This window comes from Lissotriton helveticus, chromosome 8, assembly GCF_964261635.1.
Source record: "Lissotriton helveticus chromosome 8, aLisHel1.1, whole genome shotgun sequence".
Classification (NCBI taxonomy): Eukaryota; Metazoa; Chordata; class Amphibia; order Caudata; family Salamandridae; genus Lissotriton; species Lissotriton helveticus.
Window position 1 is genome coordinate 1,487,320,853 of NC_136069.1, and position 26,433 is coordinate 1,487,347,285.

At 41.8% G+C, this 26,433-nt stretch overlaps 1 protein-coding gene across 7 annotated transcripts in view; it reads left to right on the forward strand.

Moving 5' to 3' along the window:
• The window catches only part of NOX4 (NADPH oxidase 4), an 840,225-nt gene that overhangs the window by 664,923 nt on the left and 148,869 nt on the right, over positions 1-26,433 (forward strand). For all 7 annotated transcript variants that reach the window (XM_078658423.1, XM_078658420.1, XM_078658421.1 and 4 more), the window contains one exon: positions 19,961-20,042. In XM_078658423.1, the coding sequence (XP_078514549.1) occupies positions 19,961-20,042 (82 nt within the window). The remainder of the gene's footprint in view (positions 1-19,960; positions 20,043-26,433) is intronic.

The window sequence follows — 26,433 nt, forward strand, 5'->3', positions numbered from 1 at the left end:
GTATTGTCTGACAGAAGTACAGTATCTAGGGCACAGGTTAGAAAAAGGGAAACGTAAGGTGTCCCCAGAGAGGATTGAGGCGATAATGAAAATGAATGCGCCTACAACTCAGAGAGAGGTTAGAATGTTCCTAGGAATGGTGGGTTACTGCCGACAGTGGATAGTTAACTTTTCACTGAAAGCAAAGCCCTTACAGAAACTGACGCACAAGGAGGTGAGTGATCCGGTACCATGGGATGAAGAATGTCTGGTGGCGTTTTTACAGCTGAGAGACGATTTATGTCGTGCTCCGGCTCTGGGAATGCCAGATTATGAAAAGTCGTTTTCACTCTATTGCTGTGAGAGAGAGGGATGTGCTTTGTCAGTCTTGGCACAGACCCACGGTAATGCCCGTAGACCAGTTGCATATTTTTCGGCTACATTAGATCCAGTAGCCGCAGCGTTGCCCGGATGTCTCAAATCCGTTGCTGCAACGGGTGTCAGCATTGAAAGGAGCGAAAGTATTGTAATGGGACATCCAGTAGTGGTGTATGTACCGCATTCAGTTGAATTGTTAATGACCAGGACGAAGACGCAGCATCTGACCAATAGTAGGCTCACGCGTTATGAGCAAGTTATACTTGCCGCAGAAAACGTGACTCTCAGGAGATGCTCTGTCTTGAATCCTGCTACTTTGATGCCATTACCTACTGTAATAGAAGGCGAAGGATGTGAAGACCACGATTGCCTTGATGTGACTGAACTATGCACGAAACCCAGACCAGATATAGTGGATGAGCCATTGTCTGACCCCGATGAAATTTACTTTGTTGATGGCTCATGTTTAAGAGACGATACTGGTCGGTTAAGAGCAGCTTATGCTGTTTGTACCATTACTGGAGTTGTGGAAGCCGCTTGCCTGGAAGGAGTACATTCCGCACAGGTAGCAGAGATTATTGCCCTAACTCGTGCCTGCATAGCAGGAAATGGAAAGAGAGTCACCATCTACACGGACAGCCAATATGGTTTCGGTGTGGTTCATGATTTCGGGCAGTTGTGGTCTCAGAGGGGTTACATGACCTCCTCTGGTTCGCCCATTCGAAATGGAGAATTTGTGAGATTGCTGATAGAAGCATTACAAGGTCCTGTTGATATTGCAGTGGTGAAGTGTGTAGCTCATACTAAGAATACAGATTTTGTGTCACAAGGTAATAGATATGCTGATGAAGTCGCACGCTATTGTGCGGAACAAAGTTATTCTTTCTCAAAGGTGGAAATAGAAGGTGCAGAAGAAAAGACTGAATTAAGTATGATGTTAGAAACTGTAGACACTTGGGAGGATTTAAGAATAATGCAGGAGAACGCACCTGAAAAAGAGAAAAAGGCATGGGAAATAGCAGGCTGTGTGCGAAGTGAAATGGATTTTTGGGTTTCAGCAGATGGGAGAGCTGTGTTACCTGAAGAATTAGCTAATCCCATGGCGAGAGAAATACATGGTCCAGTACATCTAGGAAGGGATGCTATGATGAGAGTTTTTAGGCAGACTTGGTATTGCCCGAAATTCAGAATAGCAGCAGAATCAGTATGTAAGCGATGTGTTACCTGCCAACAACTGAACGTAGGCAAACGAACACCAGTCACACTGAGTCACATTGGGAGGTCAGGGGGGCCTTTCAATAGAATGCAACTAGATTTCATCGAAATGCCAAGAGTCAATCGCCTTCGGTATGTGTTGGTGATTGTATGCGTATTTTCCAGATGGGTTGAAGCGTACCCTACACGTAGGTGCGATACTCTCACAGTGGCTAAATTGTTGCTCAGGGAGTTGATACCGCGCTTCGGGGTGCCTGCCTCTTTGGAATCGGACAGAGGAAAACATTTTAACAGCGAAATAGTGAAGATGTTGTGCTCCACGCTGAATATCGATCAAAAGCTGCATTGTAGTTATCGACCAGAAGCTTCAGGAATTGTGGAACAAGTGAATGGCACTTTGAAGAATAGATTGGCTAAAGTAGTGGCATCCACATCTTTGAGTTGGCCAGATGCTCTTCCATTGGTGCTCATGAGCATGCGCAGCACACCTGATAGGAGGACAGGTCTCTCTCCTCACGAGATCCTGATGGGGAGGGCCATGAGACTTCCTACAGTTCCAACTACTGCTCTATTGAATATTACAGATGATCTGATCTTGGATTATTGTAAAGGACTGTCTGACGCCATCCATTCTGTGTCCCTTCAGGTGCATGCGGCTGAAGTTCCAGCAGCGAGGAACCTGTGTCATGACCTGAACCCAGGGGACTGGGTCCTGGTTAAAAAACACGTCCGGAAGAACTGCCTAGATGTTCGCTGGCGTGGGCCCTTTCAGGTAATCCTGATCACGAACACCGCGGTGAAGTGCGGGGGGCTGCCAAATTGGATCCATGCATCCCATACTAGAAGAGTTCCAGCACCTCTAGAAGGAACAGCTCCCATCCCAGACGAAAGCCCGGAAGGGGAAGAAGAGTCGCAAGAAGGGATTGAGGCGGCTGAGGAGGTGTCGGAAGAAGTTGGGAACGCATCGGATTCAGAAGAAGAGCGAAGGCAGGACGGCAGTGAGACAGAAGACGCAACTGAAGGAGAGAGCAGAAGTGAATACGACTCAGACTCAGATCCGTACCGGAGCGATCAAGAACCAAGTGGGAGGACAAGGAATAGGAGAATAAGGCTTGGAGCTGCCACTTGGCCAACAAGAAGAAGAAGGCTAAGTTTGAGGTCGGCCCAAGAAGAAACGCTTACTCCTATATCCGAAGACTCAGATCCAGAAGAAGATATCCAGGATCAAGCCGAGGAGGGTCTTAGAAGATCAAGTAGGGTGCGAGTGCCTAGCAGAAGATACTCTACTCCCGACTGGACCTACCTTGTTGCAGATGTCTGGGAGACACAGAACAGGGAGGATCAGGGAAGTGGAACTGATCAGAACTGACCCGATCATCACAGTGCAAATAAAGTTTCTACTGCCAGGAGCGGAGACCGAAAGGTTGCTGACACTCAACATCGTTCATCCTGCTCTCCTGAGTGGAATAAGAAAATTGCTTTTAGAGACAGTTGAGTTTCCAGTTTGCTGTTCACGATATCCAATATTGGAGGGAACTCTTCTTCGTTTGGAAATGCTTGAACGAGTAGTAGAATTGCTAGGAGTGCTTATTGTTGTGGACTAATATCATACTACGAATGTCTTCAAAGGGGTGCAGATCTGGAAAGGTGAAGAAAGTGATCTTGATTAGAACGGACCCCTTTGTAATTGTGGATATAGAACTGATAGTACCAGGATTAGAAATTGAAAAAACGCTAACTCTCAATTTCGTCCGTCCACTTGTCTTGAGCGAAATAAGGAGAATAATCCTAGAAAAGGTTGACTTTCCATGGTGTGGTACGAACTGTCCAGAACCTGAGGGAATGATACTTCGGATGGACGTTTATGAAGAAGTAGTGTCACTCCTTGAGTCATACATAACTTCAGACGAAAATAAGACTTTTGAAAAGAAATTGTAAACTTGTTGCAGGATAACCTAGCGCCGAGTGGAAGAAGAAAAGTGATAGGGGTTTCATTTTAGTGGATGGAGAAGGGCTAGGGTTGTCTATTTTCTACTGGACTTTGAATTGTTTTGCGGAAACAAATTGTCAAGCTTCCAAGTGTTCCAAGAAAGACATTGCAAGAGAGAAAGACTTTGTTTGAAAAGAAGAGGAAGTGAATGCTGGAAGAAAGTCGAAAACTACACTGTTTGAGAACATGGAGGCTGGCAACCCGAACCGCAGGGCAAAATGTATAGCTGTTACATTTTTAGGAGTAGTGGTTTCTCTTATAATTTTAGTGGTAACTGTTTCATTCCTAGCGGGACACGAAGGGGATGGAACCACAGTTAAGGAGGATAAGGGAGTGTCAACACCGAGAACTACCATTATTAAGGAGAAGGGAAACATCAATGAGAAAGACAAAGCGTTGTTAGATGCAGAAGTAAAAAGGTTACACATGGATGAGTCACAGGGGAATTACAAGTCAAATGCTTATGCTAAGTTGCTTTATGAATATGTTGATGCCATGGAGGTAAAGGACTGCTATGTATGTATGCAATTACCAATTTCGGTGGAGGAGGGTATCAAATACCATCATCTCCCGTTGACATATGGAATAACGTGCAGTTTATTGTTAAGTATGTTTTATGGACGAGACGGATTTGAGTATTACTTCTCGAATTTCGACTCGACCTTGCCAGAGGTTCCGAATTTCAAGCATTTGAACAAATGGGACTACTACAAAAGCGAAGACAGGTTACACAAATGGTTTATTCCATGGAGAACGTTAGATACTTCACATGCTCGAATAAACAATCTGACTTGTCAAATATCAGAAGTTGAGAAAAAGTTTATAGCACAGGTAGATACTAGATACAGGAAGCAGAAGGTATTGAAGGCATCAGGACAAGGAGAAACAGATTGGACCAAGGAAGAAAGGGCACAACAACGAAAAGGAAGTATTGGTCCAATTGCTTTGGATAAGGAGAAACGGGGGAAACTGTGCATTCATAGGAGTTACTCCTACTATGAAAACGTTTATGTAGGACAAGTCAATTGCGAACATGCTTTTCAATTGGAGTACTACTCTAAGAACTTCATGAAAGGGATGCAAGCAATACCAAATGTATATTTTGTATGTGGAAGATATGCCTATGTGAAGTTACCAGATAATTGGTACGGATCATGCTATCTGGCTGTTGTCTTCCCTAAAATATACCATGTTGAGAATTTAGACACGCCTAAGAAAGAAATATCAACTAGATGGAAGCGAGGGCTGGGTGCAGCAGAAGTAGTTGGAGATGTAATAGGTGCTGCATTCCCTTTCTTAGGATTGATAATGAATGACATTAAGATCAGGAGGTTAGCTACAGTCGTAGATAGACTGTCTGCCAGTACTGCAAGATCCTTGATGCTGATAGAAGGGGAGATGCAATCGATTAGGGCAATGGTTCTTCAGAACCGACTTGCTTTAGATGTTCTGTTAGCAAAAGAGGGAGGAGTCTGTAGGGCCTTGAAGGTCCAGGAATGTTGTACTTACATTCCAGACAATTCAAAGCCTCTAGAGAAGTATATACAAAACATCACTGCCATACACTACGAAATTGAGGACCTGGCAAAGGTAAATGTGTGGGAAAAAGTAGGCCATGGAATGGGTAAAGTTGGAAGTTGGTTTGCCAACTTAGGAAAGGGTATCGTTTGGTACATATTGAAGCCCATCATCATAGTAGTGATTTGTGTAATCACTTTGTGGGGATTGGTGCGTTTGTATCAATGGTATAGAGCAAATAGGTTACAGAGAGCTATGAAGAAACAGGAAGAAGAGTTGACGGCGATGCAGGACACCCAATACAAAAGTCTGAAAGCATTAGAGAGTATGAAAAGAAGTGGTACTGTCCTGACTTCACTTTAAAAGGTTTTACATTTTTGGTGTCATGGTGATGATGACCCCTGAAGGTCATCAAAGGGGGGACTGAGAGAGCACAAGTCTGAAAAAAATGTATAAGTACGCCATATTTACAAGCACGTAGTTAGTTAACATGTACTTTGCACCAGAGTGTTTATATTTAGAAGTGAAATACACCGAGTGTCTTATATTCAGTGGTGAAATGCATAGAATGTTTAAGTAGAGTAACAATAATCATAACTGTGTGAGACTAATGTAGAAATGTTTGGGATGAATATGAAAACCTCATGTTCTCATGTTAAAGGAATAATGTAAGAGTTGAATGTAACTCTAAAACCCAGTATTTTGTGTAGGCCTCATGGCAATTCACAAGCAAATCTAAACGTGCTGCTAAAATAATGTGAGACAAGGTTGACATGGTTCTTTCAAAATGTACTATTGAACTTAGGGTTAAAAGTATATGCTTTATAGATGTGTTATTTTAGAAACGTATGCTAGTTAAGAATGTTTGCTGTTTAAATCAAGTTAACGTTTTAAGAGTGCAGGAACCTGCTGCATGTAAATCAAGTAGGCCAGAGCAGATAATGTCATGTAGTTTAAATCGTCATGTGCTCGTTAGAGGAGAGGTCGTGAGGTGTCCAGTATGGAGCTCTGAGAGTGTTTTATGGCCTAAGATATGGTGAAGTCTGGAATTTGAGGCCCACTGCAGGACGAGCTGTATGCAGGTGCGAGGGTCCTAATCAGCTCGAATGAAAGGGACTTTGTTCAGTGGCGCCTTGCGCAGGCCTGTAGGAGTTTCCAGGAATTTCAGGGGGTATCAGCGCACGGAAGAAGAAGCCTGGGAACCAAGGTCAACTTTAACGAGGGTCTTCAAGAGTACCATCATGGAGTTTGCCGCGGAAAGATGTACCACGTGAGGGGCGTCCCAAGGGGCGTTTCTATTGGAAATGTGATTTGGTATTAGGGAAAGTGACCCGGGAGGAGAGCAGAGCAGATGATTTTGGGAGCCTAAGGAAGCGGATGGGTAGGCAGATAGGCTGATCAGGAGAGACCCATTATCAGAGAAGAGACAAAGAGAAGTGCGTGATCTTCTTAGGAAATCACCACGGCTGACACCTAGAGGGTTAAGATCTTGCTAAGTAGGGATGTCATTTAGTGTAGTGTAGGGACAGACTAACCTTAATTTTCTTTTCTGTAATGACTTTGAGGTTGCAACTTGTATCCATTTTAGCAACCCTGATGGTATTCGAACTTGTACTTATTATTTTGTTCTTCAGACTCAGACTATTCAAGAAGTTCATGTTCATAGTGATACCGATATACCTTTTGAATCTCATTTTGAGAAGTTTGTATCTTCAGTTATCTTTGACTTTATATTAAATCTTTAAAACTTAATTTTGGTCAGTGGTCATTTAGAGTGGTGTAAGTTCTTAAATTGATTGTTTACCTCGAGATTACCTTTTACTCAAGACAGGTACCAACGATTCAGTCGACAGGAAATGGGATTTGGTAAGATAATTAGTAACCAGTAATCCCGCGTTAGCACATCTTTTTACCACGTGAATTCAAATGTGAAACAGATATCTCGTTATGGATATATAAGAAAGTGACGTATTGCCTGCTATCAAGATGTGGGGGCATGGGTGCAGCACTGAGGAGCTTGAGTGCCAGTCAGTGGATGGTCGCGCGTGACCCCAGACATCAGGATCTTACCTGTGGTTCTCCACCCAGCGGTTGGATCGCTGTTCCAGGTGCCTTCCTCCAGCCTGTCTCAGGTAGCATGCAGTGTGGCTCGACATCCTTAAATTTCCTGGGTCAGTGACAGAGTACCCCACAGCATCAAGCCCGCCACTTTCCCTCTGGCATGTCTGGTGGGAAATGGAGAGACTACTAAAAGTGAAAACCAGAAGAGTTTTTTAAATATTTACAATTATATACCTGCCCATTCTTCTAAGAAACATTTTTGGATCCAAGATGGCAGAATTAATTCTCTTTTCTAACTTCATTTCAGTCCAACATGGCTGCATTTCCGGTTGCACACTTTTTGTTACCTGTCTTATAAGTATACAAATAACAACAGAACAGTAGATCTGTGTCACAATGTATTCGTAATCCTGACTGCCCACTGTTTCATCATCCAAATCCTGTCAGGTTATGGTAGCTCCTCTTCTCTTGTCAGTTTGTCTCTATTCCTTTGGTGCTCTTCAGCTTTGTGTAGTCTGCACTCCTTGGATGGTCACCTTGCCACCTAGTCATCATTTAGTGCCACCCATGAAATTCTGGCCGGGTGTTACTTTCACCAGCTAATAAAATACGGTAAGCGAAAGTCCTGCACTTTAACAATTGTGAACAGTGCCAAGGAGGCTAGTGTGCAGTTACTTTATTGCTACATTTCATTCTTTAATAGCACGGAACGAAAAACAAAGATATTTGGTTTAAAGAAACATAGGGCTCTCCAAGCCGGCTGGCGTCCGGAGGTAAGATAGGCTTTTGCAAGGGTTGGAGAAAGGGCAGGAGGGGATCACCAGGGCAACCATTTCTACGAGTAAGCTGCAGCTTGTGTCTTCTCCATTTGCCAACAGGACGCTGCCATATTTATTGATTTTCCTGGCGGATTTGAGTTGAATGACGCAGTCCTGAAAGGGATATTGTGGGACAAAATTCGTAAGCCCTTGGCATAGAGAATAGATGGTGAATTATTAGCATTTTTTGCCAAGCAGCCACACTCATGGTTTTCTATTTCTTTATTTCTCTGGCTAGTTTCCCACACTTCTTGTTCTTAGAGAGTTGCTTTGGAAGATCATCTGGAAAACTAAGATACTATCGTACTAGTTGAACTGGTAAGCTAGATAGATGAGTGGTTAGTGCTCTATGATATTCGAATAGGTCATTGTGCGACAAATTTTCTTTTCTTTACAGATTCTCTTGGTCCTGAGGAGAATCCCATGAACAAAGGGATTCGAAACGTGTAGACCATCGGTTTTGCCTATCATTTGTTTTGCCAATTAAGTTTGGCGAAATTACACCTAATTGTTGTGATTATTTTGATCTATTGTATAGTTGAAAGATAATACTTTGCGAAGGGTGTATATAAGAGAAATTAATGGATGGTGTAAATAGTAGGGGTTGGCAGTCCAGGTGCCCCTCAAGTGGTTTATTGAATCTCCCTTGGTGTGTGCACCCAGTAGGTTGAATGTGTCTGGTGTGAGTTGGATAGAATGAGTAAGCAAAAGTGAATTAATGCTTGTTTGAGTTTTCACTATTCCCCGTGTCCATAATCAATCCCATTGTATGGTTTAGGTTTTAAATGTATTTGAAATATATTTTTTGAGATTAAAAAATAGTATATTTGAATAAGAAGCTACTAATGAGCTTTCAGATGCATTGTTTTGTGGTCTATGCATTCGTGGCAAATTATTTTTGAATAAGGAATCAGTATTGGCACTTCTTGTTATACAGTTTTTAGGGCTCAGCCTTACTGATTAGAGCTATACCCTTTTTTTGGTATTAGTACCTTTTGATGGAAGGGCATTCTTTCCTATCCATTTCTCACCTCTCCCTTATTTAAATGTCGGGGCGCCCTTGTGCATGTGTCAGTGAATGTCTGTGTGTGTGTGCCTATTAATGTGTGTAAGGGAGTGTGTCTGTCTCCTTCACTCTGCAATACTCCTGTTAAATGTTTCCACTCTTCAACAACCTTTCCCTACTCTGGAAAGTTTTCCTGATAATAAATAGTAATTTGTATTAAAATGGTGTGGTTACCATGTAATATCTCATCCCTTTTTAGGTCTTGTCTAGACAGCGTTGCGCTGTCTCTTCAAGACTTGCTGTATCTAGGATATGAGCTTGAAAAAACGCCCATCTTTTTCATTGGTTCCTGATGCTGTCCTTTAGAAAAGCTGGCTTTTTATTGGTGAATACACTTAGTCGGCCCTCCTTTTGGAATTTTGTATCCTCCCATGAGGACTGGCCCTCTTACATGTGTTCGTATTGTTCAGGATATTTATACTTAGAGAGTACTCTTTTTTCAGTTGACCTGCCTCATTAACTGTTCTGTTTACTTGTGCAATGAAACTTCGGTTGCATCATTTGCTTGTTGTTGCTTTAGCTCCCCCATGCCTCACCATGCCCCTCCCACAACATTGCTCGCAAGCCCCCACCGCCAGCTGAGTTCACTGCTGTTTTGCAAGTTTTTTTGTTTACTTTACGCATAATTTGCAATGCGGTGCTCTTGTTTAATATTCCTTTGCATTTCTGAATAATGAGTGTAAAAGCATTAAGGTAACTATGCTGTTCCTGCTTACATTTCACATGCTTTACTTAATCTTGCAATCCCTATGAGTGTATGCTATTTCCAGGATGTTGTTACCTTTTTTTCAGCCAGCATATTATTCGTCTCCCCTCTCTCATAACCTATTTCCCATTTTTCTGGTTCTTCAGTGCCGCCATGTCATACAAATGGCAATAGCGCAAAGCAAATATCATCACTCTACTGGATACAAAATACAAAAGTAAAATATATTGTGATTTTCAACATCAAGAGCTCTAACTTTCACAAATGCGAAACTGAATGCATTGCAAATGCTCATTCCTCTTCTTAGAGGGTGTTTCGTTTGCATCTACACCGACCATCAACATTGATCCCTGGGCTCATCCATGCATGTTTTTGCATTCTCACTTTTTAAGGATGAACAGTATATTTACCAAAAAAATACACTAGTCATTCAGTGAAAATAGTGTTATTTTTTAAATGGAATGCTTTTTTCGAATATTTGTGATTATTTTTCCAGAATGAAAACATTGTTAGCTAAGTGTGCATATTTCCAGAACTTATTGTTGTTTTTTCATGGTGCTCTGAGGTATTTCCTGCTATGACTTTTGATTCATGACTAGAGGCATTTCATCATCTATACTGATTCAGTTTGTTATGACTTGATGGCTGCTGATGTTTGAGGCAATAAGACCTGTAGAGCTAGCTCTGTTCTTTGAGTCTTTCTGTGAGATCTGCCTGCGATTGCTGTCTACCATGTGAGTTTTAGTGCCTGTGTAACTTATTGTTTTTTCACCAGGCACTTCCAAGTAGACTGTCAACCGTGGAGAGTGATCTCTGATATTGTTCTTGTAGGGCAGTATGGAAAAATAGAAAGACGTGTTCTGTAAAAGAAGAGGGTAGGTTCATTAAAACAATTATTGTACATGTGAAATCGATTATCTCAAATTTTTAAAGTGCCTCTAATGCACAAGGCTTTTGATAATTTTTGCGAAATTGTGCAATTTTGCCTTTAGTTTTAAAAGTTTTCTGCTTTATACTTTCTTCTTTGAAAGTATGGTTCGTGTAGCCAATTTGGTACAAATGTTGCTCTAAAATGCAGCATTTGGCCACATTACAACAATTTCTCATGTGGAGAACCCTATGCAACATTCTCCCTTTGCTCCCTCCCTGTGTGAAATGTGTAGGAGATATTTATGTCACCCACTGTTAGACTTCACTCCAGCCTCCAGTGTTCAAGGCTGCCCTTAAGGTCACCTCCTGTTGTTAGGTCTCGCTGAGCCCCCGCATGTGCCGCTACGAGACATTTAGTATTGGGGTTTTCAAAGTGCTACCCCAGAGGCTTTACTGGCCTCAAGCTTGCGGTCACGCGCACAGCCGCCATCCACCTCCCTTCCAGCGCGATCACTTTAACTTTTTCCTGCAACCACTCTTTTAAAAAAAATGTATTTTACCATGCGCGCATACAACTCCCTCCACCTCTCTCTTTGCTACCACTCGTGTGCTTTTGTTTTTATTTTATTTTATCGCGCTGTACAATTATTTTAAAATCTGGCGTAGTCTGGCAATGTGGGGAATTGAACCTGGGGCCTCAGACCTCTGAATAATGCGCTCTATCACTGAGCTACACCCCACTAACCGTTTGTGATTTACCACACAGAGCAAGTCTCTCTGCACTCGCGAGAGTTCGCATTGGACCTGCTTTCACCGTTTAAGTGTGACTATTCCCACACTGTGCCAGCAGCTGCCATGGCCGTTGCGGAACTACACAGAGGATTTACTGTACCCCCACCCCTTGTTTTAATGGTATTAGAGGAAGTTCCGGAAAGACTTGTTTTCTATTGTCACACACGACTCAGTCAGATAGCCCACGTGGAAAATCTATTCTCATAACACTTTACTTAAAAATGTCATTATTAAAAATGGTTAATTGCATCAGCAACAGATCTTTGTGGACATTCAGTCCCAGAGCATGCTTCAAAATAACAATCCATATAGAAAAAACATGAAGCATCTGATAATGTAATGCAAAAAATCATGTTTATACGTCATCAGTGGGACTACCCCCAGTCACGAGTATTGTTCTGTGTCGTCCACAACTTCAGTTGCAAATCAAAGCCCTGCCAGTGCACAACGAAACCCCACACCTTCCTTGATGCCTAATTCCTCGACTCATTGTGATATATATGACATCACTTATCGAGTTGTAGCCAAATATGTCGCAAGATTCCAGTGAGTGTCCCACAGCTGATGCGATTGTTTTTTCGGGGGGGGGGGGGGGGGGGGGGGGGGTTGAACATAGTATCCCCTCATTTACAATTCAAATACCTGATTGTCTTTTCACAGGGAACAATTGCAAAAGCATTTATTGCCTGTAAATTAATTGATAAACAGGCAATTGCTTCCCAGATATTTCTACTTTTTATCACTATAGTAGCAGGTGCACCTAATTTTTGGGATCTATGCTACTGCCCAGCATAGGCTCTAAGATGGCTTGATGGCTTTGTTGTCTGAGAGGGCATTGCCTTCCGATCAGTCTTGATTCCGGTCTGCACTACCAAAAAATGAGCCAAGATTAAATCAAGGAGGTGATTGGGTTAGAAGTGTGTAATGTTCTTACTAAGAATCTCATGAGCATGTCAGAATGACCAGCGTGTCATTCAGCTCTAGAGATTCCAGATTCTAAGAAAGTCTGTTACTGTTCCCTGCTCGCTGTGGGTAGGACGTTATCTCTTATCCTTTTACTTAACTTTATTAATAAACGCCTATTTCATCACCCATCAAGAACCAGTGCTTCATTTCACTGGCGACGATCCTGGGATGGACTCCCTGCACCTATGACGCTGTCCTAACACTCAAGCAACTTTCGAAGAAACAGAAGCGCGTTCGTGTCAAGAAGGAGAGGCAAGAACTTTGTCCTCACTTGCCTAAGGTACTGTTAAGCCTTTCTTCTTCTTAAAAGGATCTTTGCGCATATTTTGACAGTTTCTCATTACTTCTCTTACTTGCGCATCAACATTGTCCCCAGCGCGAGTTAATGCGCGAGACAACACTATGTTCCTCCAAAGCAAGCCTGACACTTGAGCGCGAGCCCTGACTGGAATGTTTACAGCGCAACGTCACGCAATCCCTGACTGGAAATTTTCACCGCGCTACGTGCTTGCGTAACCTCACACACGTAACCAATTTCCTCGCAACCTGGACGCCTTTGTTGCTTGGTTACCAAATAATCAGCGCTGCAACGAACGTCTTGATTCGCCTTTCTCCTTTGACGCCCTGTTGCTTAGTTACCCAGCGACCCAGCAAAGATTTCAGCGCGATGCAAATCGTTTTAACTGCTTCCTTATGACAACTTACTTTCGCTGCCAAGTTCTGTGGCTGTCACTATTAAAAACAAAGTAGAACACAACTACAGGGTGTCATTCATCATCAATAAGCAATAAAAATCACGCATCAAAAGTGTGCCATTTATTTCTTATTTTGTTCATTTGAAGAGCAAATACTCTTTCATCTTTAAAAATGTTTAATTCATCGGCCACTTGCTAATTGAAGATCACACTCCGCTCGCTCCTCTAAATCAGAAAGGGTGAATTATTGTGACAGGAAAACTTCTCATTCAAAGGCAAACTAGTAACAGCACACAGTTCCAGGTTCATAACAAAAGAACATTTCTGCTTGTCCACTTTACTTCGCTGACAAGCACAGCCTTTGTAATACATTGTACTGTCGTTGTGATTTACTCACTCTGATATTTACAAACCTCTTCACTCTTCAAGTCTGCACCTTTGAGTTTGGCTCTTCAATCTTATTCAAGTTGTAGTGAATATGCAAAACGTCACTCCACCACCGTTTTTTCTTTTCAACCCAGGTGAACCACCAATACGCTGGTCTAAGTGGAAAAAAGTTTTTATCAATTACGCTAGAGTCTGTGGCGTCTCACTGAGTGCTGAGAGGAAATCTGCCCGATTACTACACTGCTTAGGCTCAGAAGGACAAGACATTTTTGAACATCTCCCTGAGCTCTCTAACTCTGAATCTGACAGTCTTAACAAATTTGAGGTTTGTTTAAAAAAAATAGATAAAGGTATCAAGAAGTCTGAAGCATCTGATTGGTTAGCTCCTGTGGTTCTTGTCCGCAAAGCCTCTGGTGAGGTCAGGCTTTGCGTTGACTTACGCTCTCTCAATCGTGCAGTCATATCTGACAAACATCCTCTCCCCAATATTGCTGAGATGCTGACACAATTGGACGGTGCTGAAGTCTTTTCCACTCTCGATCTCAGGGCTGCATGCCACCAGATCAAAATCGACCCTGAATCACAAAATCTCATGGCCTTTATAACACCCTTCGGCACCTTTAAGTTCACCAGGCTTCCATTTGGTCTCAACTCGGCTGCTTCAGTCTTCCAAAGAGCTATGGAAGACATCTTACAGGGTCTCCCTGGCATAAAGATCTATCAAGACGATGTTCTTGTTTATGGCCCGTCCCAAGTTGTTCATGATGAGAGACTTAGAGCTGTTTTAAATCGCTTCAAGTCACGTGGTTTGACTTTGCGTGAGAATAAATGTAAATTTAATCTTCATGAAATTGACTACTTGGGTCATAAACTGCTGAAGGATGGAGTCAAGCCTAAAGATTAGTTAATAAATACTATTAATCTTCTTCCCATACCTGATTCCAGAGATGAGCTGATAAATTTTCTAGGGATGGCAGAATATTATAATAAATGTGTTCCTCAGTTTACCTCCCGCACTCACTCTCTCAGATCTCTTCTCAAGAAGGGTGTAAAGTTTCTTTGGTCGGATGCTTGGCAAGGAGAGTTCGACACATTAAAAAAGCTCTAAGTCAAGCTCCTGCTTTGCATAGTTTTGATACCGTAATACCTTCTGTTCTTGTTACTGATGCCAGCTCAAAAGGGCTTGGTGCGGTACTCATACAAACTAAAGATGGACGTTTAACGACTATAATGTTTTTGTCAAGAGCTCTAGTAGGTGCTGAGTTGCAGTACTCGGTAATTGAAAAGGAAACACTTTGCATCTTCTGGGCAATTAAAAAACTGGAAAAAATTATTTGGGGAAGCTCTTTCGTCGTACAGTCTGATCACAAACCTTTAAAAGACTTGTTCACAAAGAAGAGTTTGGACGCTGTCTCCTCCAGAATTACCAAAGGGATTGTTGCTCTGCAGGAATTTGACTTTGTGGTTCATCGCATACCTGGCACACAAAACAAAGTATCTGATTGTCTTTCACGCCTTGTTCCACATGATTGTGCTGCAATGAATATCAGTCGAATGATCTTCATTGTGATGAGGATGAATATAAAGTTTGTGAGGTCACATGTAGTGTTTTGAGTGAAGATTCAACTATTGTCAAGGTTTGCAAACTAGTTCGTGAGGGTTGGGAAGGAATTAGGAGCCTTGATGACGAAACAAAAAAATTCTGGAGTGTAAGGCATGAATTATCTGTTTCCTTGGGGTTACTTCGTAGGGGAACCAGATTGGTACCACCACAGTCTCTTAGAGAAACTATGATTGGACAAGCTCACCAAGGTCACCAAGGTATTTCAAAGACAAAAGAAAGAATCTGTCCACATTTCTGGTGGCCTGGAAGAGATTTAATGGTAGTACATATGATTAGAGATTGTCAAGAATGTAACACCTCTGACAAAATTCTTAAAACCAGAGTTCAACCCATGGTTGTCCGTGAGGCTCCATCTCGTTGCTGGCAAGAGCTCGCTCTTGATATTCTGGGACCTGTTTACTGTAACACTGGTCAGTCTTTTGTTATAGTTTTAATTGATTTATTTTCAAGGTGCTATAGCATTGAATCCAAGGTCATCATTAAGTTTCTTGATAACGTTTTTTCTCGTGAAGGTCTTCTAGATTGTCTCCTGACAGACAATGGAGTCCAATTGTTTTCCAAAGAGATGGAAACATATCTTGCTGAGAAAGGGATTCGACACAAGCGTTGTTCTCTCTACCATCCCGAAACCAACGGAATCGTAGAAAGGTTCAATCGCGTGTTAAAGGAGTCCATTCAACTTGCCAAGTCTATAAACAAAGACTGGAAAGCTGCTATCCAAGAAAGAGTCATGCTATATAGACTTACTCCCCATTCCACTACATCCTTAGTTCCTTTTGAACTTTGTCGTGGTAGAAAACCTAATACCCGTAAGTTCCAATCATGGATGAGGTACAAGGAAAAAAATTCTCTTAACATGGGTGGCACTGTTGGGTCAGCTTCGTGGCAAGCTAGTCAGGAGAGAAAGTTTGCTAAGAGAAAAGCTTACTTTGACTACAGACACGCTATCACTCACTCCTCGGGTGCGTGTGGGTGACTGGGTACGTGTTCATCTCCCGCAACGTTCCTCTGGTGTTTCAAAATATTCCTCTCCTTATCTTGTAAAGAAACTTTTCCTAAATGCTGTCAAGTTAAGTGATGGGCGCATTTGGAACCTTAACAGAATTGCGATTGTAAAGAAACCTAGTAGTTCTGTGACTGCTCCTGAATCATCTAATACAGGTGTTAACTTTCCTGTTGTTTCACATGAGTAAAAAAATAATAATACTCCTGGTGTTGTGCCCAATTTGAGGAAGAGTTTGCGTGTTGGTAAAATCCCCATGAGACTTAATGATTTTATTTTACATTGAATTTTGTTTGTTTTGTTCTTTAGTTCTTTCTCTTTTCTTCGATATTTTGTTTTTGGGAAGAGGGAAGATGTGTAATGTTCTTACTAAGAATCTCATGAGCATGTCAGAATGACCTGCGTGTCATTCAGCTCTAGAGATTCCAGATTCTAAGAAAGTCTGTTACTCTTCCCTGCTCGCTGTGGGTAGGACGTTATCTCTTATCCTTTTACTTAACTTTATTAATAAACGCCTATTTCATCACCCATCAAGAACCAGTGCTTCATTTCACAGTGGCTCTACAACAGTGATATATTGTTGATGGAGTTCAGGTAAAGAATTTAAAGCAAATACCCATTCTCGCAGTTCTTTTTGCAAAACGTTATTTCCCCAAAATGCTGACTTTATTTATATATGACACAACTCTGAAATGATAAGCTCCATCTTTTTTTATTTTGATCTTAGTATAGCAATCTTTCATTGACTTGATTGTCTACATTTTGCGCAGCCTCGCCTATAGAAATAATTCTCAGTATAGCTCAAGCTATGGCTTTGTCTAAATGCTTCTTTAGTCTTCACCAGCAGAAAGCAAGAGAGACGTTAACGTAGCAGTGCCTCTGTAAAAGCCTGATGTATACCTTTTCAATACATCAATGCAAGAGGTCTGTACCTTTATTTTTCTTCCCCAGCCAATTTCCCAGTATGACAATGAACATGTATTCGAGGCATTCTTCTTAGTACTTGCCTTCTGCACGTTCTTTCGAGCTTCCGTTACATAGGCCATCAGTGCTTCCTGTATTTCAACCCTTCTTAGTCTTACTTGCCTGCTTATGTTATTAACTATTGCTCGAGAGCTTATATGAAAGATTCCAGTTATAAGTGTCTCTAGGTCATCCGCTACCTTTTCATTAATGGTGATTCACACACGTATTTCTGCAAACTCATTATTTTCTGCAAAACTCTGCATAAGCTCTTTTTTAGGTCTTGCTGAGCCAGCGCATGCGCCGCTCTTCGAGACTTTTAGTAAGCCTTTGCTCAACATTGCACTCTTTGTTTAAGCATCAATATAAGTTTCCTTTTTTAGAGGCATTGCTTCTATCCTGTTTTTTTAATGACAAGGCGGAGCCCCAAAGCCCTTTATGGCGAGCTGCCACTGCTCCATTAGGACAGTCCTTCGTTTCATCTACATCTTTTAATGCACTATATTCCCCCACTTCTGTGTTTCTCTGTTGTGCAAGCCTAGAATAAGGAAATCTCGCAAGGTAGTTGTGCTTTCATTTTCTAGGCAGCCTATCCATGAAACTCCCTTCCCATTGAAGCACATTCCTTGATAGTTATAAGCAGCTTAATAAGGCATTGAAAACCTTGCTATTCAAGGTCCAAGGCGGTTCCTTTCCCCAATTATTTATCACTATATTTAGCACACAGATGCCTTTGGTCACCAGCACACCCTGAAAAACGTAAAAATAAGGAAAAGTCATGTTAAGAGACAGCTGGAACTCCCAAATACATCTCTAGGAAAGAGTTTTCGCTTGTACGTATCCTATTCGCCGGTCCTAGAAATGATGCTTCCCATAGGCACTTGCTTTACCCGTTACTGACGGACCAATGCTTAGTAAACTGAGTGAGCTTTGAAGTAAATTCCCCCCGAAGCTTGAGGAGCTGTCATAGCAACCACATCAGCTGTTCTCGTTTCCTTTGTGTTTAAGCAGTTCATGGGAGTGCATATCTTTTAAGCTGTGTCCCTTGTGTATTTCTCTCTCTCTCTCACTCAGTGTTGCTCTCGGTCACCCATGTGCTTCTGCCTGACCCACTCCCTGTAGTGCTCGTTCGTGTGCTTCTTCACCATTGTTGCCCAGAGTCTGCATGGAGCACGCTCCTCCTCTCTCCCCGTCAGTGCTTCCCCCACCTGTGCCCTCCACGTTGCTACTTTTAAACCCCGTGTTGCTTCTGTCCAAACTCCCCTATGTCGCTTCCACACCACTATCAGCACTTCTCTATGTTGCTTCCTCACTCCTTCAGACCTTTCATGGTGCTTCCACCTCCTGTTGATTCCACTACTTTAAAAACAAGCATTGGCATAGTCAATAGGTCTCGCATTTGGGACCTTATAAGTGTTTAGTTATCCAGCACAATATTCTTGGTGAAACAACATCAAATGTTGCATAGCTAAACACTATTAAGGTCCCAAAGGTGAGACCTATTGGCTATGCCAATGCTTGTTCAATGTGCACCTGTGGTTAACCATGGTGCCCCTTGAGGAACATGTCACTCCCCCATTCCCCTGCACGAAAACAAGCTTTCCCTACTGGATATTCTGGTACTACACTGAATTGGGAATGGATGGGGAAGTAGTTCCTTCATGGGATGACATATTTCCGCCATTGTGAAGAAAAAAAAGCCCACTCTGCAAATGCAGCTTTGTGTTGGATTTCCATATAAGGAATGTTCCCATTGTGGAATTGTTGCATCTGTCAGCGTTATGCAAGTACTCATGGAAAACTCTGAGGGGCATATTACCAAGCAATAGCGATAATTATCGCTCTTGCTTGTTTAGAGACAAAATGTTACCACTGAGCTGCGGCGATTTTTATCGCAGATAAACCTTGGTATTACCAAGGTTTATCGCAAATGCGATAAAAAACGGCCGCAATGCATGAATATCGCTGAAAAGTCAGCGATATTCATGCATTCCCGAGCTAATGCTCTTAGCTATGTTATCCACCTCCCATTGGATAGCATGGCTAAGAACTGCTCAGGGCAGGTGTTAGCTTTTGGAGATATTCGCGCTTAGCGCGAATATCTCCAAAAGTTGGTAATAGGAGATAGCGATGTTAGCGACTGTTTCCAGTCGTTAACATCTTGGCACGCCCACTTTGCATGTCATTAGTGATAAATATCACTGACATGCAAAGTGGGGCCCAAGATGGTCGCTATCTCCTACTAGCTGTCGCTAACTAGTGTTAGCGACAGCTAGGTAATAGGGAGATAATTTTATCTCCGCTTTCTTGGCTTTTAAAGCCAAAAAAGCGGAGATAAACCCCCTTGATAATATGCCCCTGAATGTCTTGGTTGGCCAAGAGTTCTCCAGGGATTTTCTGTGAGTCCCTGAAAAGAAGGAATTTACTTGAAACGTAGGAGTGAGGCCATTGGAGCAAATCTCTGCATTTTATCCCCTGACTTGAGAACTAGCCTGTTTCCGACTCACTACATGTCATGTTGTGTTATGCATGCTATGTTGCTATGTTTATGCAAACAGATACCCCCCCCCACCCGTTCTATTGTATATCCTAGGTTTTCTGATCTCATTGCTCAGGAGCTCTATGTATCACAAACAAAAAAGGGAACCTCAATGAAAGCATGGACAATGAATTTAATAATGCTGTTTTGTAGTTTTAGTGCGTCTTTATTTTGCCCAGGACGAAAACCTGTTTTATTTATAATGCATTTATTAAAGGTAAAATGAGGAGAGAGAAAACTGATGTGCCAAATGTCTTTTCCAAACCCACATTAATCTTCTTTTATGAGCTAGATAAAGAGCTGGTTTCAGAAACAATTACAATTAAAGCAGTTGCTCAGAACAGGATTCTAGCTGCATGATTTACTGGCTGTGACCTTTTCTTTTCGCAGAGAGATTCCGGGATTTACTGCTCTCCCACTCCAGTGACGCTGCAGAGATATTACCTATCCTTCATCAAAGGCATTATCCCTCGTAAGTAAGGCGCGAAGGAGAGATTCTGCTATTGTATTTAGGATGTTTTTGTTTTTGAGAAGTAAAAACATTTTTTCTGAAAGGGCAGCTTGCAGCAGAGCCCCCGTGCAGTCAGCGCTGTGCTCTGCCTGGCTGTGCCAGGAAGCCGTGGGCACGCTCTGGCAGTGGACCAGCTATGGGTGAGGGGCTGCTGGCAGGGTGATTGGGATGAGCTGGGCGGCTCAGTTTAATTTCACTTGACACTGGCAGATCTTTCATCAGATAATCCCTGCTCTTACCTGCTGGGATCCCCTTTTAAGGCTGACAGATTAGGTTGGGTTTCAACAAGCTACCCAGGAGAAGCATAGGCATGCTAAAACAATTGTAACTCTCTAAAAAGGAGCTTGGGCAAGCTGGGAAAACATTTAGGCCCACATGCATCAACATTGCCATTTGCGATTCCTTATTAGCGAAAAATAAGGATTCGCTAATAAGGAATCGCGAATGGCTATGCATAAAGAAATCGCTAAAAAAAGCGATTTTTTTAAATTCCTTAATTGCAACTCGCAAATTGAGAATCGCAATTAAGGAATACCTCCCCATTCATTCCTATGGGCCTAGAGGCCCATAGGAATGAATGGGAAGACATTCTCAATTTGCGATTCTCAACTAGAGAATCGCAAATTGAGAATTAAATTTCAAGGGTGCCAGGGTGTCAAAAGGACACCCTGTTACACCCCTGAAATCTGCCTATAAGTACATCTTACACACGCACATGCCTGTGTAAAATGGAACTTTGAAAAATGCACTTTAGTGCATTTTTCAAAGTTTTGGCAAATTACCATGAAGGTCAACTTCATGGTAATTTGCTCCCCCTATTAGCGAAATCGCTAATTTATTTAGTTTGATGCATTGCATTTAAGGAATCTCAATTTGAGATTCCTTAAATGCAATCGCAATTTAAGTAATCGCAATTTTGCGATTTCTAAAATTGCCAAAAGTAAAAAAATTATGATGCATCCCAAAAGTTCAAATTGCATTCGCAAACGGACGATTTTTGCAATTCGCACCATATGGGAATGCAATTTTCAATGATGCATGTGCCCTTTAGTCCTGTATAACTAGAATGGCAGTGGTAAGACCACTTTCACACAACTTACTTACTTACAACTTTATTGTGATCACACAGATCCTAAACTATCCAGCAAAGAGTCCCAAGAAAGTATACAGCAAAATATACAGTTAGAATAAGTATGGAATAACAATTGATAAAAACATTTGTACGAATTCAAAATTACTGGCCCCCAGAACAGTTTTAAAGTGCATATGTGCAAAGCAGCTAAATGTATGGCACAGGATAAGGCGCTTGAAGTTCCCACAAGTACAAAATAGCAAAATGTTTAAAAAATAAATAAAATAAATTGATAACATTCTGATCTGGCAAGGCTTTCCAAAAACACAGTGACTCAGCTACATAATTTTTTACGGCTAATCCAAAGAGCAAGCCAGAATCTAGAAAGATCAAATACAATAGGTTGTCTGGTATCAGTACACAAGAGTCTTAAGACCTCTAGATAATGCCCTCGGCCTACCAAGAAGCATAACGGAATAATCAATTTTTTTCTTATCAACTGGTAATTCTGGCAAAAATGGAATAAATGAACTATGGTTTAGAGCTAACTTGGCAAGTGGGGCACAAGTCATCCAAAACGTTATTACTGAACCATTTTGAGTAGAACAGTTTGGTGGGAAGTGATTTCACACAACCATTTCGAGTCACTTTTGAGCCACTATGTTAGGATTGGCACTTAAAATGGGAAAAAAATGTCCCCATGGGAATGCGTTATCATGGCAGGTGCAAAGCACGAAACTAATAGGTCATGTTGACAGGCAACATTTCCTCAAATGGACAGTATAAGTAGTCAGTTTAAACTTTATTTCGGTCATAGACCATAAAAGTCACAGAGGAGAAAGTAAAATACAGTATATAAGCCCAATTAAAAAGCACAGTTAATAGCATAACGCAACGTTTTAAGAAAAATAATGTGGGCTCACTTAGGTGACAGCAAAACAAATACCATAAGTCTTAAAACCATAATATAAAATAATAATTTAAAAGCCATAAATAGAAAGATATTATTATTATTTTTTTTAAATGTACACATATACTATAATTAAAACACTGTGCGTGCAAGAGGAATGATTCAATTCGCGTTGGATGGCTTTGCACCGGATCAGCCAGACACTCTCTAGAAGCTTGGTGATCGAAAACACGATTTTGGTCGAGGTGTCGACTCTGCAAATTTTCAGGGCAACCCTATACTGGTGCACTCCTAAAAAACGTAGAAGGGGGACGATCCCGCGTTTGAGCTGCTGAAATAGAAGGGGAAAAAACTGCAGATGGTAGTTAGTTTCCTCACACCCTTTGCATGCTGCACAGAGGCTACTTCCCCCACTGGCCACGTTTCCATTTAGAGGTAAATGAAGTGAGGATAAGAGTGCTCAACCTGAACCTTATATAAAGGAATTTAGTGGAGGAATGATCGATCTGGTCCATATAGGCCTCAAAAGCCGAAAAGGGTTTGCACTCTATAAAGTGGTTGCTAAGGTACCCTGGACTTGGCTGGTTAATCAGACAGTATAGGCACTTCTTGGAAGAGATGCAATTCTTGTATAGGACAGTATCAGCACTTCTCAGCATGGCTGCATTACTTCTTCAGAGGGACTGCAATACTGCACGTCTCAGCAGGGTGTGATACTTGTATGGGACAATACCAGCACTCCTCAGCAATACTTCTATTGGACGGATAACGTCAGCACTTCTTAGGGGGACTGCGATACTAGAAATGGATAGTATCAGCAGCATTTCTCTGAAAAGCTGAAATACTTGTAAAGGACAGCATAAGCACTCCTTAGCAGGGCTACAATACTTGGCCATACCTATTGTGGGCTGTCAAAGCACTTTTCTGCTGGATTGCCATCTCTTTACAGGAGTCTTATGTCCCTGAAGGGCTGTCTTACTTTTAATGTGATGCCACCAGCATGTTTCTGGAGAAAGAACCTATGTAGTGATAATATAACTGCATCTGTCCCTGTTTGTTGCAATAGAAATGACCCTGTATGCATGCTACATACCTTTCAATATTACTGATCCTATTCGCAAAGGTAAGTTATCATGTTGTGATCGCCTCATGCAGAGATCTGCACTTGCACCAGAAGGTATAGATCATCCGATGGATGCACTTCACTATTTCCGTATGAAGATTTCCTCACACTTATACTCGGACAACTAATTTTATATACATACGGTCACTTTTAGTAACTTTCTGGCCGGCTGTGGAGATTTCCATTACTAGGGCAAGTATATCTGTTTGAAATGACCCTTTTTTGCATGATATTCTTCAAGAATATTGTCTTCTTTTGCTGAATCTGTTTCTTCTGGCCATAGGACACTGTGCACTGTAGTCCTGCTAACCAGTGCTAAAGTCCTTATATTCTCCACTCTAAACATGTTAGATATGGCATTCAACTTTTTGCCACATAAAAGTGGGCCTCACAGACCTCTCCTCAGAACACTCTTGGAACTGTGAAGATCAGAAGAAGGACTTTGCTGCTGTTTGAAACCGGATGGAAGATTGGACCTGCTTGCCTTGAACACAGGACCCAGAAGTGACTACAAGGGTCAGTTGGCTGAACTCCTATTTAAGCTATAGGGACAACACACGTTTCCAGAGGCTCTTCTTACCAGTACCAACTGGACCTGCCCTAGACCCTTCTGCTGACCTCTGGTAGAGTGAGTCCTGACTCCAGGTCCTGGTGTTTGGATGTACTCCTCCTCTCCCCCAATCACAAGAAGTGGAATTTGGAAACTTTTTGCCAATTTTCTGCTCAAAGCACAGACGTCTCCATAGAACCGCAGCAACATACGTCAAATCCCCCATTTGCCTCAACTTGCTGGTGTGTGCTGCTGAAGGAGATCCAAATTTTAGAAAAATGCCTGCGTTCGAACATAGAAGGCTTCATCAAGACCGATGATGATCAACATCCGACCAACGTCAAGGCCTTGTGATTTTCCCACCTTTGTTGACGATCGCACCAGTGCCTTGCTCATCAGCTACCTCCTGTTGTTGAGCATCACTTTGAATCCAGCTTGCTGGTTGCCCCACCAACTACGTGTCAATTATCACTTTTTCTCTATAAAAGTTTCTAAGTCAGAAAGTAAACTTTTCACAGGGATGAACCCGATCCTTGTAGTCGACCCACACTCCACTGCATTTTGACTTTGATTCAGACTAGCGTGATCAGACAACCACGGATGGTGCTGTGTTCTCTTTGACACTGTTTTAATTTGAAAGTAAAAACAGAAATACCTCCAGCACTACAGATTGGGTTTTATTCATTTTGGTGTCATTTTATTTAATACAATCAATTGTATATTTCTAAATTAGTATGAGATTTTTCTTGTGTTATGTTTTCACTTTATTACTATTTGAGTACTGCTTAAATATTTTACACATTGCCTCTAAGATAAGCCTGACAGCTTTGTGCTAAGCTACCAAAGGGTAAGCACAGGTTTATTTAATGACTTTTGTGGTTCACCCTGATAAAGATTGTCATTATTAATTGACCTCCCTCAACTACTTCTCATTCCCAACTAATACTCCAATTTCTTACAATCTCCCATTAGTAAATATTAAATGGACACTGTTAGGACACCCAGTACATTTCTGAATATATTATCACTGCTGTCAGAATGTAATTCAGGCATATTTGTCACTAAAGGCAGGTCTGGTTATTATGCAGCGAAGCATAGTAGGCAAAATCTGGCCTTCCTCTCATTGCGACTTTGGTGATGTCCTCTATTAGGTAATTTGAGATGTCTTTAATGATGCCGTCATTGATGTCATTTAACATGTCAAGTGTGATGTAATATGTGATGGCTTGAGCAGTACATGACTGGGTGAAAGTTAGTTTACTGAACCATAATATCAGAATTTCAGTGTTTTTTAGGTTTTGTTTTGCAGCCATGACTGCACCTTAACTCTGGTTTGTTCAGTGAATGTCTGAGGTTTCTGAAACATATGCTATGGTGTTGTGAGCAAGCCTAACAATAACTGCACCTCAATCTTTTGTTTTTATTAGTACATGTATGTGGTTTGTAAGCATATTCAACCTAAGTTAAATTCTAACCATTGCTGTCCACATATTTTGGCTGTGACTAGTAAGGAATTGCTGCAATTTCTGTAGAAAACCTTTGACGGCAACCTAACTATTGCAGGACATGGCTTGTACACATACAAAGCAGGGGTTGAATGCATCACACATGTTTATGGCTAGCCTCTGTAACTTAACTGTACCAGGGATTTTGTATGCAGAATCTGTTTTCCCCAACCTACATCAACTGCTTTGTAGGCATCCAATAGCCATATTTCATGGTCTTTGACAGTACGTAGTGGGGTTCAGTTACAGGGCTGGGCGCAGTAAGGCTCTTTTGGTCTGCAAAGTTTGTCCTAGTGTTGGTATGCCAGGTTGGCAGTAGGTTTGCGGTACATTTAACCATTCCTCTGGGCCATATGCAGCCATGAAGCTTGCAACTGGTGGTGGTGCACTAGTGTCTCCACAGGTGGGCACCTTTAGTCAATGAAGCTTGAACCCTGTGGTGGTGTACCAACAAGGCTGCACTAGCCCCTCCACTGCAGGGCTACTTGAATCAGTCAAGCTTACATCCAGTGGTGGTATACCAAGCAGCCAGAACTAGCCCCTCCGCAGCCAGGCCCTTTAAATCCATGACATTTATACCCAGTGATGGTGTACTGTGCGTGCATGTTAGACCTGTCAGCCTTAGGATGGTCTTCCCCCAAAACCTTTGCTTTATACCTCCTGTTTTTTCATACATTTGTTTTTGTTGGTCTTATGACTCTGCACACTTTACCACTGCTAACCAGTGCTAAAGCACTCTCTCCTTAAACATGGTGAAATTGGCTTACAGTCAGTTGGCACTTTTACTTTACTTCTAAGTCCCTAGTGAAGTGGTACTACATATACACAGGGTCTGTAAATTAAATGCTTCTAGTGGACCTGCACGACTCATTGTGCCTCCCACTTAAGTAGCAGTGTCAAATATTTCTCAGGCCTGCCATTGCAGCCTGTGTATGTGGTTTTAAACTGCTATTTCGACTTTGCAAAATAAACCTTTTGCCAGGCCTAAAACTTTCTTTTTTAATACATATAAATCACCGCTAGGATAGGCGGTGACAGACCATAGAGTGCAGTGTATTTAACAAGTTGAGTATGTACTTTTAACTTTTACATGTCCTGGTAGTGAAAAACTCTCAAATTAGTTTTTCATTACTGCAAGGCCTGTCTCTTCCACAGGATAACATTGGGTTATGTTATTACATTTAATAGGCGA